The sequence below is a fragment of the Nanorana parkeri genome, unplaced genomic scaffold (genome assembly GCF_000935625.1).
Source record: "Nanorana parkeri isolate BGI_ZX_2015 unplaced genomic scaffold, ASM93562v1 scaffold898, whole genome shotgun sequence".
In the NCBI taxonomy this organism is placed as follows: Eukaryota; Metazoa; Chordata; class Amphibia; order Anura; family Dicroglossidae; genus Nanorana; species Nanorana parkeri.
The window spans coordinates 454,102-472,542 of record NW_017307166.1 but is presented as its reverse complement, the minus strand read 5'-3'; the positions used below and the strand labels follow the sequence as shown (position 1 = coordinate 472,542).

The following is an 18,441-nucleotide window of genomic DNA, read 5'->3' as shown; positions in this document are numbered from 1 at the left end:
AAAAAGTATATATATATATATATATATATGTATTAGAATATGTATCTGTTCCTGTTAATAATGTTAGCCTAGGAAAGGGTTTGGGCTTTTGTTCATGTGCTGGGTTAGACAAGGTTGGAAGTAAACAAGTGAATGACAATGAGTATAAGGCATAGAAAAAATAGTAGGAGAGCACCTGCAAACATATTACCTGCACAGTCTACCATTATGCACAATGGCAGCAGTGGCAAAGAGGTGGCTTCCTTGTATAGTTACGAGGCATTCATTTTTTTCCCAATTATCTACTCAAGGAAGAGAGTGGCCTTTTATAAGCATATTTATACATTGTCACAATATTCTAAGCCAGGTTAGGATCAGTAAAATAAGAAAATGTTCTGTGTAAACGAGGTGATCCTAGCAGAGGGGTGTTGCTTTTGTTTCCTACGAAAGTATCTACAGGTTCCACTAATTGAGATTTGGACCTACCATCTAGTTATGTCTTCTTCATGCGTAAAGTGCTGCAGCAGCCTTTTTCCACAGGACTCTCTGTGCATGTCCTCCAGAATGCAGACATAAGTCTTCAGACCTGCCGGTGTAGAATTGCTAAAGTGGCTGCAGGACTAAAACACAGGCAGCACAACATCCCCTAAGCTCCTCCTCGCCTCTGATGAGTGCCACATGCAGCCACTTCAGACCTCAGATAGAGTGGCAGTATCTGTGTGTACAGTATATACAGAGTTGAGGCGAGCTCCCCTAGCAATAGCATTTGATAAATGCATTTGGATGAAATTAATGTGTATAAAGAGTGGAGACCTTTAAACATAGCTATGAAGACAATTAAGCTATTCTGTATTACTTCTGCATTGCTAGAGAAATCCCATTTGAAACTAAGATTAACCAGACAGGGGTCACTTCGATAATTGTGCTATGGTGTCCCTTTCAATCTACTTACAGCCCTGTATTGGAACCTACCTGTAAGTCTAGATCTGTTTGTATGGTGCCTTTATGCTAATACATTTATTATGCTGTTTAATTGAAAAATAATTTCCTTAATGAAAACCATAACCTGTTCTATTTCTGAAATTTCCCTACTGAAAACATTGGCTGGTTCTATTGTGTAAAAAGTTGGCTTTCCTAATTTCCTTTTTTTTCTCTTTCACAGATGACAGAAAAGGTGAAGAGTATGTTAACATGACAAGCCAAGGAAGTAACTCTACTGCTCTCACAGAACTCCTAAGAATCATCTTTCCCGTGTTATATCTTATCATATTTGTGGCAAGTGTAATGCTGAATGGTCTTGCTGTCTGGATTTTCTTCCACATCAGGAACAAGACTAGCTTCATTTTGTATCTCAAGAATATAATGGTTGCTGACCTGCTTATGACAGTGTCCTTTCCATTTAAAATTGTACATACCTCCGGGATTGCTCCATGGCATTTCAATGTCTACCTCTGCCGCTATACCAGCATCTTGTTCTACACAAGCATGTACATTAGCATTCTCTTCCTCGGGCTTATTAGTATCGACAGATACCTAAAAGTGGTGAAACCATTTGGTAGCTCAAAAATGTACAGTATCAAATTTACCAAGATTGTGTCTATATGTGTTTGGACGGCTATGTTCTTGTTTGCCTTGCCAAATGTTATCCTTACAAATGTGCAACCAACCAGAGACAATGTCAGTGACTGCAAAAAACTCAAGAGTCCAGTTGGAGCCAAATGGCATGAAGCAACTACTTATATTACTATGTTCATGTTCTTTACTGTGATGGTAGTGTTAATTGTATGCTACATTTCAATATCACGCCACATCCAAAAGTCCAGTAAGCCTTTTATCAGTTGTTCAAGCCGAAAACGAAGACACAATCAGAGCATACGTGTTGTTGTAGCAGTGTTTTTTGTATGTTTCTTGCCCTATCACCTTTGTGCGCTGCCCTTCCTCTTCAGCCAGCTGGATACAGTTCTGAATAAGGATGTGTATAAGATCATGGGATACTGCAAGGAAGCCACTCTATTTCTTTCTGCCTGCAATGTGTGTCTGGACCCTATCATCTATTTCTTCATGTGCAGATCCTTCTCTCAGAGGCTGTTCAACAGATCAAGCATTCGATCAAGGAGTGAGAGCATAAAATCCCTACAGAGTGTGCGGAAATCAGAAGTAAGGATATACTGTGAATATACAGAGGTGTGACAATATATCAGCTGGACTACTGGGGTGTAATATGTAGATATTTTATAAATAAAATGTTAGATATGTGTGCTGGCATGAAACCTTTTACCAGTGTTTGGGGTGTTACATTTATGGACTGGAAATACAAAGGAACGCATAGTGGCGGAGGCTACCAATACCGATGCATCTGCCAGCAAAGGTAAAAGGAGTGGAATTTATAAGCTGCCACTGTTGACCCCTGTTTTTGAAAATGAAAGTTGCTTGGCTGTCATGCTGATCAGGTGACTTATATACATTCTGAGTTGGTTATCCAGAGCTACTATGCACATCAGACGTTCTGACATGATTGGTGTGTTTTACTACAGTGCCAGAATTTGCCTTTGCCTCTGTGTGCAGCCATTCCTCCTCCCCAGCATCTCATAGGGGAGCAGATCACCAATAGGAAAAACTCATGATTCAAAGGGAGCTTTTCATTTTTTGAGTTATAAAAGTTGTGCTGTGAATCAGTGTAATGGGGTGAGCAGGATCCCAGCAGGTCTTCATATTAAGGGGTTTATTAATAAAAGTTCCATCTGGTATATAGCTGGACATATACCATTCACATGGCACTAGTAAAGGAAATTCCTAAACTCATCAGCAATATTTAAGGGCACTAGTGCCGTGCGAACAGCATCCGCCCAGTGTAAGAACTCCTAACTGTATTCTTTTACAATAAAAGGTGATAAAAGTGCTAACTGGTTGTGTTTAGGAATTTCAAAAGCTTACCTTTAAAGTGGAATTCCAGTCAAATAATGTTTTTTTTTAATATTAGGATATGGTTAGTTTAGCTATGTTTGTTACCTCACTACCACTATATTGTATATTGCATGACTCGTTTGAATATATAGCATACTGGATTTAAATGTGTAATGAAGTAGATGGAGGAGCACAGTGAAGTGTTCTCTTAACTGATGACCTACATTACTATAGGCAAGATCTTGATGAACACATTTTATACCTCTTTTTAAAAAAATCCACACTACATTTCTTTTACCAGTAAGAAAGCTTCTGGATTCTTCTAAAATGATATTGATAACATTATTTAACAAAAACCTCTTAGTCTCATGATACAGTACTTTTACTTCAGCACAGTGTTACATATTTTTTTTACTATAGAACAAATCAGTGCATTTGCACTAAATAAAGAGATACATTGACTTATTTAATAAAGAATTTTCATTATTAACTGCGGTCTTAGTGCAGTTACACTTTTTGTTACCCCTCCTACCCTAACCGCTCCTGCAAGTCTTATATTTACCTGTCCCCAATCCAGTGAGGCTTTAGTCTTATCAAAATCTTCTGCACCCCACTCACCAATCAATCCTATGGAGTTTTTCTACTCAGAACTTGATGTTCACAGTATATGTTCTACATTGAATTTATTGTAGATTGTAAAACATATGTACAAGCCCGGCAGAGAAGATTCTGGCAGGTAACTGTGCAGTGCAGAGTAGGCCGCACAACCAGCTGATTGGGGGTAGGTGAGTATAAGACAGCAGGAGGGACTCAAGACAGGGAAAGCTTCAATTTCAGTGTAACTGCACTAAAAAGGAGGTTGTATTTTGAGTGCTAAGTCATTAGAATTCACTTTACTAAAGTCACACAAATACAAAATGAATTCTGATTGGTTGTTGTGGGTTGATGCACAGAAGAATAATCAGTCTTAAAAGTCTCTCTACCAATAAGCTGCATCTCAATATCTGCTGTTAAGTAACTAGACGTTTATAAGAATGGTCCTCACAGGCATGGCCAACAGCATGATTTTGGTAATAGGATGTCAACATTTCCACAGGCCATGGCACTAGGATTTAGGTAAGTATGCATCTGGGATGGTAAAGGGTGCATTACCTTAGCTTTACTTTATGATTAAATAATAGTGCTATCCTTTAGGAGTTTTTAGTAGGTAACATCAGATTAAGTGTTAGATGTAAAATAAAAGGCTGAATTTGGAGGTTAGGTGTTAAGGCTTTATGTAGTCCTAAAGCTTCCCTATATAACTTTGACTTTAAAAAAAGTGTTAGTTCCTGCTGGACTGCATTTCCCTTTCTGCTTGTTCGGGTGACACTATAGAAAGTGATGGTGACTCTCTCGTTGAGGGCAGATACAGGAATACAAATATTTTAACTCTTTTCCATTCTATAAAAAAACAAAAAATAGTTTTGACTTGTGTTGAACTTTAAACGCAGTCCTCTCCTACTATTAAACCGTTTACTCAACAGATGTTATCCATACAAACCAATCTTTAAAATAACCAATCTTATATTCTGATACAGTTGGGAAGTGTCTGTCAAGTTTTTCATTGTGGGCTTTTTTTATGTTAGTAAGATTCCCTCTTACTTCCTGTTCTGGTGTTATCACAACAGGAAGTGAGGAGAAAATTCTGCAACTAAAACACAGACTGCAATAAAATTCTGACATACTCTAATCTTTCCCCACTCAGAACTAAAAGGTTCAGACTAGAATTCACCTCTCAAACTAAATCAATGATTGAGCCAATCCCCTATCCTAATAATTCTGTACTTGAAGAGATACCATCCACTTTTGACAAGCACTATCCCTTTGTTGTCTGAAAACCTACAGTAGCGATTCAAACCCTTGTGTGTGGTATGGTTAACTAGAGCAATAAAGTATTCTAAAAATATAACAAAAGAAGTTGAAGATAAGGAAGGAAATTGAGCAATTAAGAACAAATATTGACAAAAGGGAAAGTGGCAACACAATTAAACTTCCTATGATTTCAGATTTGAAGAACATAAGCAGATATGATGGCGGCAACAGGTATAATACTGTCCATCCAACTGTAAAATTTGAGTTTCTCTCTTTTTCCCCTAACTCCCACACACACACACACACACACACACGTGACATCAAAGTAAACAGAATTTCTATTCTAAATAGTTCTATGTGGTTCTAAAGTTTCTGATTTTTCTTTTGATTATTTCTAATCCGAAAAAAAGAAACAGTCCCTGACTTGCTTCTCCTTGCTCCAGAGTTGAGCACTTCCGGTTTTCTATATACAGAGACAGAGGAGCTGTAATTTTTTTTCTCTTCCTCTCTACATACTGAAGTAGCCTGCAGTGCCCCCTTGTCACCCAGGGCAGCCGGGTGAGTGCTGGGGTTGGGAAGCAGCCACAGCATCCAGATATAAAAGTAATTCGGCAGATTTACAAACATTCCCAGTTTTCTACACTAGAGTTTAGCTGAGTGGGCAAGACCAGTACCCCTGACACCCAACCAGGCTTCTAGGCACCTGCTTGATTTACCTTGTTGGTGATCTAGCCCTGTGTGTATGTACGGTCACTTATGTCAAACTGTCATATTCAATCAAAATGTTTGTTTATTTGAAACATGCATTGATAGTCTGTAATATACTCTTTCTTAGGAACCATTACTTCTGGGTAACACCATCTACACACACCCACATAATGGTCATGTCTAGTGAAACCCTTCATTACAGCAATACCACTTGATGTCTTTTAATCCACCGTACTGAATTTTCCAGTGATAACACATTCCCATCCTTATATTAAACCATCATTTTTGTATTGTTTACACTAAGAAACAATTTATTGGCGAAACCTGTCAGCATCATTCAATTTATACAGCATTGTGACAGTGGAAGGTACCTTATAGTGTATCTAAAACCAAAACTTTTTTTCATATTTTAATATGGTGATGCCGGTTAGAACGCCTGTTTACACTGGGGAGATTCACATTCTCTATTTGTTCTAGTGACCACTATTACTGGGAATTAAGGTTTTAGCAATCACCAATCTCAGGAAAAGAGAAGTCTTTCAATGGAGACACTTGTTTTGGTGACAGCTATCTAAGAGGGGATCTCCCTTGCTTTGGGGAGATTTTGCTTTCACATGAGGACAGGAAGTACAGGAAGTACACAGAAATCTCTGCACAAGGACATGTAAAAAAGGGGTTTTAACCTTTCACTAATCTAAACTCTTCCCAATCTAAATTTTAAAAAATAAAAGGTTGGGCTTCATTTACATGAAAGACAAATGTCTTGACGCATTTCATGCTATGGACTGTGATCCTATTTGCTGTTGTATCTAATTTACACAGCCCCTGATGAGTCAGAGCTAGAACTCTCCAAATCTCTGCACAAGGACATGTAAAAAAGAACTAACAGGAGTTTTAACTCTTCACTAATCTAAACTCTTCCCTAATTTAAATAGAAAAAAAAGATTGGGCTTCAATTACATGAAAGACAAATGTCTTGTTGTTGTATCTAATTAACACAGCCACTGGTGAGTCAGAGCTAGAGCTCTCCAATCAGCTGACAACATAAGCTTTGCTGATTGGAGAGCTCTAGCTCTGGCTCTGACTGTTGGAAACCACCTCTTCCACACAGAGATCAATGGCCTTTCTTTAGAGCAGCTGGCAGGGGACAGGCTTTTCTACTTAAACTGTACCTGCTTTGTAAAGAAGAAAAAAAGGTGACACTCTGAATATTGTTTATTTTGATGGAATGTATTTAGTTAACCTAAACTGTAAGTTCACTTGGACTTTAAGTAACTGTTAACTTCTCTAATCATCAGGTTAGGAGAGAAGAGTTGAGAAAAGTTTAATGTAATATTAAAGTCAAAAGGTTTTTTAGCTATTTCAAATGGTGATGAAATCACTTACAATGGATGCTGCTCCTTGATGTTTAAAAGTTTTAGTTTCTTGCAGAATCAGATGGTCCCCTGAGCACTGGTCCTGATATCCTGTTTTAGGGTGGCTCCTTTCTCTTGTAGGGTCCTGAGGAGCCACCCTTGTGTGCACTAGTAAGCTGTGTATGTCTCCACAATCACACAGACACAGCAAGGCAATCCACTCCCCTCCTTTCTGCTCTCCACTCCTCCTTCTTCCCTTCTCCAAGCTAGTAGGTGGACAGCTGCTGGATTGTGCTGTCCCTGTGAACTGTGGAGCTGACAGAGTTGGAGCTGTTCTGAAACATGATTACTGTAAGTGCTTTGGCAAAAATTTAAAGAAATTCTTTGCAGGGCAATGTATATTTGTTTAATCTGGATTCATTATTGAAAACAAATGTTTGAGAGTTTAATACTAATTTAACCTCTGTGCATGGAGGATACCTAACCATTACAGCAAGGTAGGACTTTAGTGTTGTCACATGTCTAGGATTCACCCGGACAGTCCGTGATTGATATAGTCTGTCATCCTGTGTATGGGTTTCAGGCTAGCTGAGACTCGGACACAGGATGTCATCACGACCGGTGGCAACCTGCGGCAGACTTTCAGCTCAGAGGCAGTCAGGCAAGGGACAGACAGCTCAAAGGCAGACAGGCAGTAAACAAGACAGCTCAGGGGCTCTGCTATTCTGGCAACAGCCATGTCGGGTCACACAGGGATGGAACTGCTTCTCTGCCACGGCCTGCGCCCAACGAGAGCTGCAGCTGCTTCCCCCGCCTCTATACCCACTTGCTGATTGGCCGCTGATGCACAAAGCCAGGCACTAACTGAACTCTTATTTTCTTTGGCCAGGTACCTTATCAGCGGGGCTGTGCTGGGGTGCAAGGCAGGTGAGGGCACTGAGACATTAATGCTGCTGGCTGTGTGCACTGATCAATTTACACTGACAAGTTATGTCATCAATACATACCTAACAGCACTCCTATGTCATTTATAACACAACAGTATGGCAATTGTTACTTTTAGTATTTTATTGTAATATATAAGTATACAAAAAAAACAAAATATCATCACTGCCACTTAAATGAGAAAAAGTTTATTATAGTGACGCTCACTCCCTCCTCCGCCACTCTGCAGCACTGCCAGGGTCGGTGCTAGCATAGGCAGCCACCTGAGGGCACTGGGGGGGGATTGTTGGAGGTCAGAGAGAGAGACAGCGGAGCACAGCGGTGTCACCAGCAGAGAGCAGCCGAGGAGTGAGCAAAGGAACCAGCTGGATTCTCAGCCATGAACACGGACTCCAGGGACCTCGAGCGACGGCAAGCTGTCACCAGGTAATGACAAAAATGTCTATAGAGCCCTCCTGCACTCTGACACCCACCCGTCCCACTCACCACTCCATTGGCGTAATTTACATGAGCAGTACCTTAGATTGCACTTGTCACATCTATCTGTGTTTAGAATGCTCTGTAGAGCTTAGTGCATTGCTTTGTATGAGAGATTGCTGTTATATTGAGGGTTGATGAGCTCTACAAGTGGGATTCCAATTTGGGATAAAGAGGTCAGTAACACACTGTATAGGAGTCCCATCATTATCATACAAGGCAGTCAACATAGGTGGCATGAGACTCACTGTGCCTCTGGCTCATCTGCAGATTAAATTGCTGGCAATGTATGGTAATAGACCAACTGCATGGATCCATTGCACTGGTTAGCTGACAAATTGGCTTCTGCTGTGTTATTGTCATCAGCTGTTAGGTTGAAGTCAGACAGGCGATTTATTCGCAATGATCCCTTTGGAATCCATTGTGCCTGGAGACTAAATATTGGTACAAGGGTGCCCGGAGAGGGCGAAGACTGGTACAGGGGGGCCTGGAGAGGGTGAAGACTCATACAGGGAGTCCCTGTAGCTGGTGGTATTCTGCATTACTGTAAAATGTGTTGCTCAGATTTGTAGTCCTCTATAGCTGATGGTATTATTCTGCATTGCTGTACAATTAACTCCATGACAAGGACGAGAGGCCACCACCTATAATTGGTGGAGAAGAAATTTTAGCACAAGGGGCGAAGGGGTTTCTTCTCAGTTAGATCAGTCAGGGTCTGGAACTCGCTGCCAGAAGCTGTGATGTCGGCTGAGAGTGTGGAATCATTCAAGAGGCGATTGGACGATTTCCTCAGGGATCGTAATATACAGGGGTACAAGTACTTTTAAGAATGGGAACACACAGGGACCTATACATAAGCACACATCTGTAGGACCATACACATACACACAACAGGTTGGACTTGATGGACATATGTCTTTATTCAACCTCAAATACTATGTACTATGTAACTATATAATGTATTGCTGTGGCATTCAGAAAGACCTAGCTGAACCACAGAGGACAGGCTTGAATGGAGTGATTTCAAGGCTCATCTCAGTGGCGGATCAGTGTCTTTAGGACCGCTTCTGTGCACTCTTCTTTTGGTGTGGTGGCCCCCCTCTTGATCCACCATGGAGGTGAGGCTTGAAATCCCTTCATTCAAGTCTCTCCCCCATGACAGATTAGAAGGGGCACCACCGAGAAAATAGAAGCAGAATTAATGCAGACTAACTAAGACAGCATCTGTAATTCGTCAATTGCTATTCAATCAGATTGACTCCCTCTCCTGACTCCCTCTCCTGACTATCTCTCCTCGATCTCTCTCCTGTATACACCTCTCCAAAGAAAATTGCTTTGTGCTGCAAAACAGTGTTCGAGTTGGGCTTGAAGAAAAGGTGGCAACCCTATAGGGTATAGATTTTGATATATTATTGAGATAGTAAGGTGTCCTTAAGTGGACTTTTCAGTAACTTTACACCTCTGCATGAACACATTACTCACATGTCATAATATACAGCAACAGTATCATTTTGAAAAAAAAAAATAAAAATAAAATTATTCATCATTAAAAAGCGGTAATTGGTCTCCAGTCAAGTGACTATTCCAAGGCTCTGATGATATCAAGCAGGAGGAAGCATTTCCTCAGCCCCACTTCCACCAGTGACTGACAGGGGCTGATCTGTGTAACATATTTGTGAACACAGCCAAGAACTGCACAGGCAAGATAATTCATGTGGTTTATATGTTAGCATCTCATTGCAGGAAGTAGATGCTGATACCTAAACAAAAATATTGCAATCCTTCCGGGATTAAGGTATTTTCGGAGGGAGTATGTGATCTTTGTGAGAGGCAATACATACCTGTGAGTATTACACTTACACATGATTTAGTATGCAGGTGCTTAACATTAAAAATATATCTGACACTAGGTTCACTTTAAAGAAACAGAAAGAAACATATGGAGTTTCACTGTCAAATGGCCTTTATGTTGGACATTAGAAATCAATCCAAACAACTAAAGATCTACTTTTCTCCCTTGGATTAACATACTAGCATATGTATATACTTAGGAAGGAAGTACATAGGAGTTGTTTTATCACATCTGAAAAAAGTCTAATGCAAGTCACCCACAGATCAGTTTGTCAAACATAAATGCAGATGTCAGTCAATGAGAAATGTCGTTTCTATGGGAACCTTTATATAGTACGTAAGCTTTTTATGTACCATGCAGTATCCGTTAAACTGGAAACAAAATGTATATGTTACCATCCTGTGGTTTCTTGCAGCCACCTGATCATATGATTCACGAAGTCTTAGCAAAATTCCATTTTGTGGGCATAAAAAAATTGTCAACATTTACTTTCATTTCCTTTTCAAGGCAGAAAAAGCTGATCTAGAAACTTCAATTGTGTAAATGCCTGTGATTCTTTGTATAATTTACACTCCCTGCCCTTTCCAAACATAGAGCAATTGGAGTAACAAATGGACAAGAACTGTGTAAAGAAACTTCAGTGAGTCTCATCTTTGCCCACTGATTTTTCCAATATCTACTTTTATTTCGTAGAGGTCTTAAGGTAACCATCGAGGGTGACGATTTCATATCTACAACAAGCCCTGAACCTTGAAGGCCAGCCACAGAACAGTTGACTGGACAGTTTGATTACCTGCCTTGACTACTACTGTCCCTGCCCCAGAGATAAGAGGCATGAGCAATGTCTGACAGCACTGTTAACCCCCTCCTCCATTCGTAGTAATAGGAAAGTTCTGCCAAGGATGTTCCTGTTCATAGATCCTCTGGGCACTCTTGGCTAGGGATGAGCAAAGGGATATTGGTATTAACATTGATTTCTCAGCAAAATTATGAATTTCATCGTCTGCAGAAGCTCAGTCTAAAACTTGATTTAACCCCTTCACGACCAACGACGTACGACTTTTTTGCCGACACCCCCACCGTGTTTCCTGGGCTCCGTTGCCCCTCCTACGGGCCCGGGACTGGCTTGTTTGGTGTCGGCAGGAAGCCGGGGAGGAGATGGATAAACCTCCATTTGTCGATCCCCTCCCCATTCTATGGGACCGGGAGCGATGCATATTGAATTACTTCCGGTTCCATAGCTGTCAGTGCTGGTCTACTGAGGCCCAGCTATAAGCTATTGAAGTGCGATCTGCACTTTAATAGCTTATTTGGAGTGTAAAGGTGTCACTGGGGGTCTTTTGGACCCCCAGCATCACCCTAAAGAGTACATGTCACCACCGTCTGCTATCACATGGGGGGGCTTGTAAGCCCCCCTATGTGATAGCAATTAAAGTAAAGTAAACAAAAAAAACACAGTTTTTAAAATTAACATTAAATAAAATAAATCTAAAAATACTGTAACTTTTTTTAAAGTCCCCCACCCCGCGAGCAAGCGAGTCTTCGCGTAAACACGCGTGGGGTGCGCCTACTTATGAAAACAACGAACGCGCTACACATGTTGGGTATCGCCGCACACGCCAGAGTGAGAGAAATAATTCTAGGGCTAGTATTTTTGGGTATCTCTAAATTGATGAGCTGTGGGGGTTTTTAAAGCATTGTCTATGGACTTTTTGGGGTACTGAATTTTGTCACCGTTTCGCGGACACACAATATTTAACCTGGGCATGTTGGGAATCTATTTACTCGTTGTAACCTCCTCTTTTATATTTTATTGTTAAAAAATTGGTATTTTATTGTGTTTTGGGGTATTTAAGTACATTTTTCACTAAATGTTGGGGTTTGATACGGAGTTGCACTAATATCGTGCAACATAAAAATTTGCAACTGCCAACATTTTATTCTATAGGGTCTTGACTTTCAGAAAAAGCCAAGACCCTATAGAATTTTCAGGCCTAAAAATGTGGAATATAACATGGGTGCAAAAAATAAAAAAAATAAAGGTCTGAGTCATGAAGGGGTTAAAAAAAATTCTTTATTTAGAATCTGTGATTTTTTTTTTGGGGGGGAGGGTCATGTATTTTGGGTAGTTTATTTTATTTATTATTCTATGTATTTGTGTTTTATTCCTTTTTTTGGTGTGTATTTGATTGATGTTTGTGTAGTGTAGCATCACATTTTTATGCTACTTCATTTAAGCTGTCTATTTTTTCCTTCTGTGAAAAAAGGTATTGAGGGATCTTTTTTGGCAAACGAACAGGTCCAGGATAGAGTAAATGAGTTTTTCTAACTCTCAGGGGCTATTTAAAGCATGTTGCACCTTTAAAACCACAAACATATTAATGTTATCTTCCCCAATGTTGACATTTCAGGGAAGTTTCCAAATTCTGTTGTACAATTATCAACTTCTGTAATCATGGTCTTGCTGTCTGAAGTTGGTCAGATGAGGCATATACATTTGAGAAACTCTAAGACAGTCTGCTGTGTAGCGGGAAGGCAGCTTTAAAATAAGGGATGACGAAGTAAAAAAAAGATTGTCATCAATAGCAATAATACATGTTTTGATCCCTATCATGTAATGCATGTATCTTCGAACATCCTTATAAATAATACAATGTAAACATTGCAAACTGGTTATTTTGGTCATTTTGTATTGTTTGCAAACACTGTGTAATCTGGAATCTCCCTATAAGCACAAGGAAAAGGACTTCTATTTAGTAGCATGTTTACTATATCCTGTAAATGCTTCTTGCCTACCCACGGCTCACTTAGAAAGCTAATATGCAAAAAACGGAGAACTAGTATTGTAAGTAGTATATTTCCTTATTATGTGGCTTGTGGTGGTCTTTAGTTTACAGATAACTTAGCACTTAGAAATAAAACTTTGACCTTTTAAACTAAGTTTAAAGCCAGGCTGTTGTTAAAGTGGACCTTTACCCCCTTTCATTAAAACTCACATTAACATGTAGCTCTGCATGCTGATATAAAGTCATCTTACATTCATTAAACAAACATATTTTTATTTTATTTACAATTACTGTTTTTCCACTTCCTGGCCCTCTCAGGCATTAGTGATGCAGCCCATGCCTAAGAGATGCATCCTGGGACGGTTACATCAAAGTGCATTGCTGGGAAATCTCATCTGTAAACTGCAATATCTTGCAAAAGCACAGAGAAAGGCATTTTTTCCCCTGAGATAATGTTCATGTTAACATGTCCTGGTCACATGTGCCATAGTTCCAGGAAGTAAAGGGAAATTGATTAATCTAGCCTTAATAAAAATGGCCACCATAAAAAGACTGGGGAGGAAAAGAATAAATGACCCAGAAGAATAAAATGATGACACCTGTCATTTTTTAAGTCATATGATATTAGCGCATCTGTTTAATAAACCCATCTTTTCAGGAAAAAATAAGCTAAAATTAATTTTAGTGCACACGAACACAATATATTCCCGGATTTTTGGGTATAACATAAAAAGATGAGATTGCATTGGATAAATCGATACCAAAGAGTTCACAAAGCATGATGGTCCTAGAATTTTTGCTCTCATTGGCAACAAAGTGAAAAGGCACCAGGGGACTGGTCACACCAGTAGGAAACCCGCAGGAGCAAGGAAAAAGTTAGGTATTTACATGTATTCCTTTCCCCCCTAGCCAAACATGTGGGGGAGAGGACACTGCATTGGTAAACTTAACAGCATCCTGGAGTGGGGCTTTAAATTGAATATTAAGTTTACCAGTGAATAACACCTTTGATTCAGACCAACGTAAAAAATAAATAAAAAGGATTTATATAATACCAACAGTTTGCAATATCACATTTAATAGGAAGACATAACAGTTACAATACAATTCAAGATTTATTGGTTAGGAGAGAGAGCTTACAGTCTAAAAGTATATATAATTTAAGCCCACTGTGTCATTATTATGGTCTGTTTGATCTTACCTTGTACTGTAAATTAGTGTTTCTAACAGGGGTCCCTCCTTCCCCCAGACAGGGCTGGGTAAAATACTATTTTTTTTCCATAGGCCAGCTATATTTTGTCACATAATATACTGGCAATGCCAAAAATATGTCCACAGAGACACAATCAGTGCTGTACTGACACTACTAGAAACATATTTGCAGTAACACACTCAATACAGTTCTAACCCTTTTATTGATTAAAATTGAATACACAAATGTACTCACATTTGAAGCAAGAAACATATGCATAGAATGGACTAGCAATCCTTGATTACACTGCTGCTGTGAATACAAAGGGAGGAGACATCCAGGAGACACTCAGGGAACTATGTTCTCCTCACAGAGTCCCACTGCGACTGCTTCGGGGACACACATATGTTTTCTGCTTTAATTGTGAGTATATTTTTGTATTCACTTTTAATCAATAAAAGGTTTACCTGCACCAGGGAAGGTGCCCAGTTGTTTTTTTTGTTTTCTATAACCTGTAGACATATGCGATTGGTTTCGAAAAATAATTTGCTTTACGGACGATGTTTAGTTTTTTGGAGATTGTGGGGAAGAGGCCCTTGTCCCCATCGGCATGGGGACACCCTCCCAATGCCGAGGGCACGTGGCCTGGTAAGGCGCAGGGGGGGGGCGCTCGAATGCCCCCCTTTCCTGGCCTGCCGGGCCTGTGCTCGGATCAAGGGCCTGGTAGGAATTTTAGGGACCCAACTTTTCCCCCCATATTTTGGGGGTGAGGTTCCCCTTAAAATGCCTACCAGACCTAAAGGGCCTGGTATGAACTTTTGGGAGAATCTACGCATTTTTTTTAAACTTCTGCAGACTGTAAAAAAAAAAAACGAATTGACTTTCGAACCCGAATCACGAAAAACATAATAACGCAAAATCCGAATAAAAACGAAACGAAACAAATTTTTTGCTGGTGCACATGTCTAATAACCTGAAACGTGTCTGCAGTGACACAGTCAGTACTGTTCTGACACAACCAAAAACCCAAAGATGTTTAACGTGACAAACTTTTTTTTAAAAACTACTCCTGCAAAGGAACAAAGGAATACTGATCTCTTGTGCGGCTATAGAACATCACTTTGAGGCTGAGTAATGCCTGACTGAAATTTCTTCTGAAGCCAACACTTATGGGAGTGTATCCCCTGCTGTGATCACTAGTTCTTTTTGCCATCCTCTATCTCGCTTCAGAACAAAGTAGTGATGTGGAGGTTGATGAGAGAAAGCACTGAGCTCTGCAGACTCAGACACAGGAGATTAACACTGCCAGAAGAGTCAGTTTTCCAGCAGGCTATGGGGCATGATTCCCCATCAGTGGAACCGCATTCAGTACTGCAGGCAGCAGGCGAGTTATATTTTCATAGTCTTCTATTACAGAAAAAACTTGCCAGCAGAAAATGAGTGTAGTGACAATTTCACTGTAAAAGGCCCTGTCACCAAAGGGTCACTTGTGCATTAATCACAGTCTTTAAAATAAGAGTATTTATACTTACCTATCTGTCAGCCCATGTCTCCTAACTCCAATGCTTTGCCACTCATTGGCCACTGCAGGTATCTGACCCTCCTAGGTTGGTTGAATACCTGCTCCCTCCCCGGGGCATGCTGTGGTTTTTCCACTGACTCATCTGTAGTGAAATATAAGCCAGTGAAAGGATATACAGTGTCCAATGGGGAAGCAGGTAATCAACCCATCCAGAAATATTAAATACCTGCAGTGGTCAGGGAACAGCAAAGAGCTTTAGTTTAAAGAAACGCGCTGCTAGAAAGGTGTATTTGTTCTTCTTTTACAGTGTGTAAATACTGCAGGCACACCGAGCAAAATGTTTCCTGCAGTACTGCTACACCCACACCAGTTATGGGCGCCCGGGGCAGAACATTTTTTTTTCGCCCCCCCCCCATATTATATAAACATCCACTAGAACTGTGCCCCCCACCCCCACACATATATATCAGCTAAGGAACTACAAGTCCCCCCCTCAGTCCTGCGCCCGGGGCAAGTGCCCCCCCAGTTGTTACGCCACTGACCCACACCAACCCAAACACTTGCCCAAGTATGAAGTTCCAACCCCACTCCAGCAAAGCTGTGTATGGTGTCATTGCAAGCTGGACATTTAGCTTATGAGGGGAAGGCCTGGGCAGCAGGGAGGTGGAAAGGGATGTAATCCTCTTGATGCCCTTTATGTTAGTGGAAAGTTGCTCTGCAACCAAATAGCCTATGTAGCAAATTCCTGCTCATAATGGTTGTGGACCCTGCACCATAGCCTATGTTGTCAGGGCTAATATCCTGTTCTGCTATCAATCTACATTCTAATGCTGTGTCAGGAAATGTATTTCTGGCAATAATGTACATTTTCTACGTGTGCTTTTCTGTTTTTTTCCAATTATAGCCAAAATGGCTAAAAATATAGAAAACAAATGTGTTTTCGTAGTAGAGTTTTATTAGCAGTGTGCTAAGCACCGTAGGAATCACTAGATCAGGGCACCCGGGGGACTTGCTCTTGGCCTTCTCTGAAGTGGCCTGGGTGCTCATGTTAGTCCAGGTTTTCCCACTGTTTTCTACTTAAAGAGCAATATGGAAGCCAAACTACAGACAAAAAAATGTCTTTAGTTTAGCATACATTATGGAAGGGTTAGAACAACTTTAAACTTTTTATTGCTTCAGCTTTGGAGATTTATCCTCTCTTTTTGTCTTTGCTTTAGTCTTTGAATGGTGCCAGATACAACAAGCAAGATCAAATGCTAGTAGAGGTCCCAGCCTCAGGCACTGTGTTATAAGGAGTTTCCTGACAGAGGTCTGCTTCCTCCCCATTCTATTTAAAACCCCAAAAAGTCTGGGGCTGAGGTATACATACATAATGCAGCTGTAGCACTTTTATTATATCTTATTTATAATGTAATTTATTATAATGTTTGGCCAGTTTATCTTCTACTGTGAAATGTAGAAACAAAGTATATTTATCTGACCACGGCATAGGTTAGGCATGTTTTTGAATGTGTCAAAGTTAAGGTTACCCGAGAAAGCATGCTGCATATAATTTATGCGGCACTATTCTCAGGAATACTTGATAACAAATACAATGGTAATCTTCACTGTGTGCCATGACAAGTTTAAACAAGTGCATCAGGGGTTTGCACTAGATGCAAATATAGTTTCTAGATTAAAGTTTATACCTGTAAAAAGGATTACATCATATCCCTAGACAGAGATATCTGCTGTAGGTGTAAGTTGTCAATGTTTTGCAATTTAAGCAAAAAAACTCCTCAAACCTGTACAGTAAATGCATTTTTGCTAAGCAGTTTGATAAGTGCTGTGCAAGATTGTGAAGACTTTTCCATCTCAATTTATTAATTTCAAAGCACACATGTGAAGCAGCTCATTAATTTCAAAATATGGTTGTGATGCAGTTATTACTCAAATGAGTCATAACAATAAGTACATAAAAGCTTAGTGCACATGGCAATAAAATGCCATAATGCTATAGACAGCTGATAATAAAGGTCTCTAAGATCCTAGGAGCTAACTTAGGGAGGGATATTTCACCTATATTTGTTTTACCCACATGTTTCATTGATATATTTTATGTTTTGCATTGCTTTAATTTTTTAGAGGCAATATTAAGACCTTTCAGTCGTATTTTTCATCTACCACAATTAACACACACATTTAGATTTTTTTAAATTACAAACAAGATTAAGACAAAAAAGTAGATTTTTTTTGTTTGATTTTTTTTGCATGCTTCTAGTCTTTAATTGACTGAAAACAATAAATTGTTACATATTCGATACAACTGCATTATAAAATGACGGAGAAATTTCCCAACCTGCCTAACGACTATTTCAATCAAAAAAGAAAAAAAGTTAAAAAGGGATTTACATACTGCCCACACATGCTTTATTTTTCATATATCTGATTATAATATCAAATTGTTTGCTTACACTTGTAATTTAAACCTTTAAACCATTAAAATGTCAATTTCCTGGGAAGTCCAATGCCAAGATCTGTACACTTGAGTTGCAAGGTTTGTGTACCTACCGCGATCATCACCTGGAGGTCTTCTTGCCTTGTGGGATTTTAGTCTATTTTTCACCATGGGGAAAGCAAAGGGAGAAATGGACACATCCAAATATAGACTGAAAGATCTAGCACGCCAATGTAGGAAAAGTGCCAGGAACCATGGAACATGGGGTCCTTAAGATATGTAAGAAGCCAATACAAAATTATAAGCATAACTCAATCCATCAGCCCCCATATAAACCTTAGATATCACAGTTGGATGGAGTGGCCATTTATGTAAGTCTGCTGTTTACCAGAACATTTGATTGCAAATGTATACAGCCTTTTACAACAAATAT

General features: G+C 39.7%; 2 protein-coding genes across 3 annotated transcripts in view; one reads left to right on the top strand and one right to left on the bottom strand.

The window, feature by feature from the left end:
- Positions 1 to 2,218, top strand: part of LOC108794789 (G-protein coupled receptor 87-like) — a 16,584-nt gene extending 14,366 nt beyond the window's left edge. For both annotated transcript variants that reach the window (XM_018565892.1, XM_018565891.1), the window contains exon 2: positions 1,142 to 2,218. In XM_018565892.1, the coding sequence (XP_018421394.1) occupies positions 1,171 to 2,169 (999 nt within the window). In that variant the 5' untranslated portion in view covers positions 1,142 to 1,170 and the 3' untranslated portion in view covers positions 2,170 to 2,218. The remainder of the gene's footprint in view (positions 1 to 1,141) is intronic.
- The window catches only part of MED12L (mediator complex subunit 12 like), a 339,629-nt gene that overhangs the window by 174,597 nt on the left and 146,591 nt on the right, over positions 1 to 18,441 (bottom strand). The gene's annotated exons all lie outside the window — the stretch shown is intronic.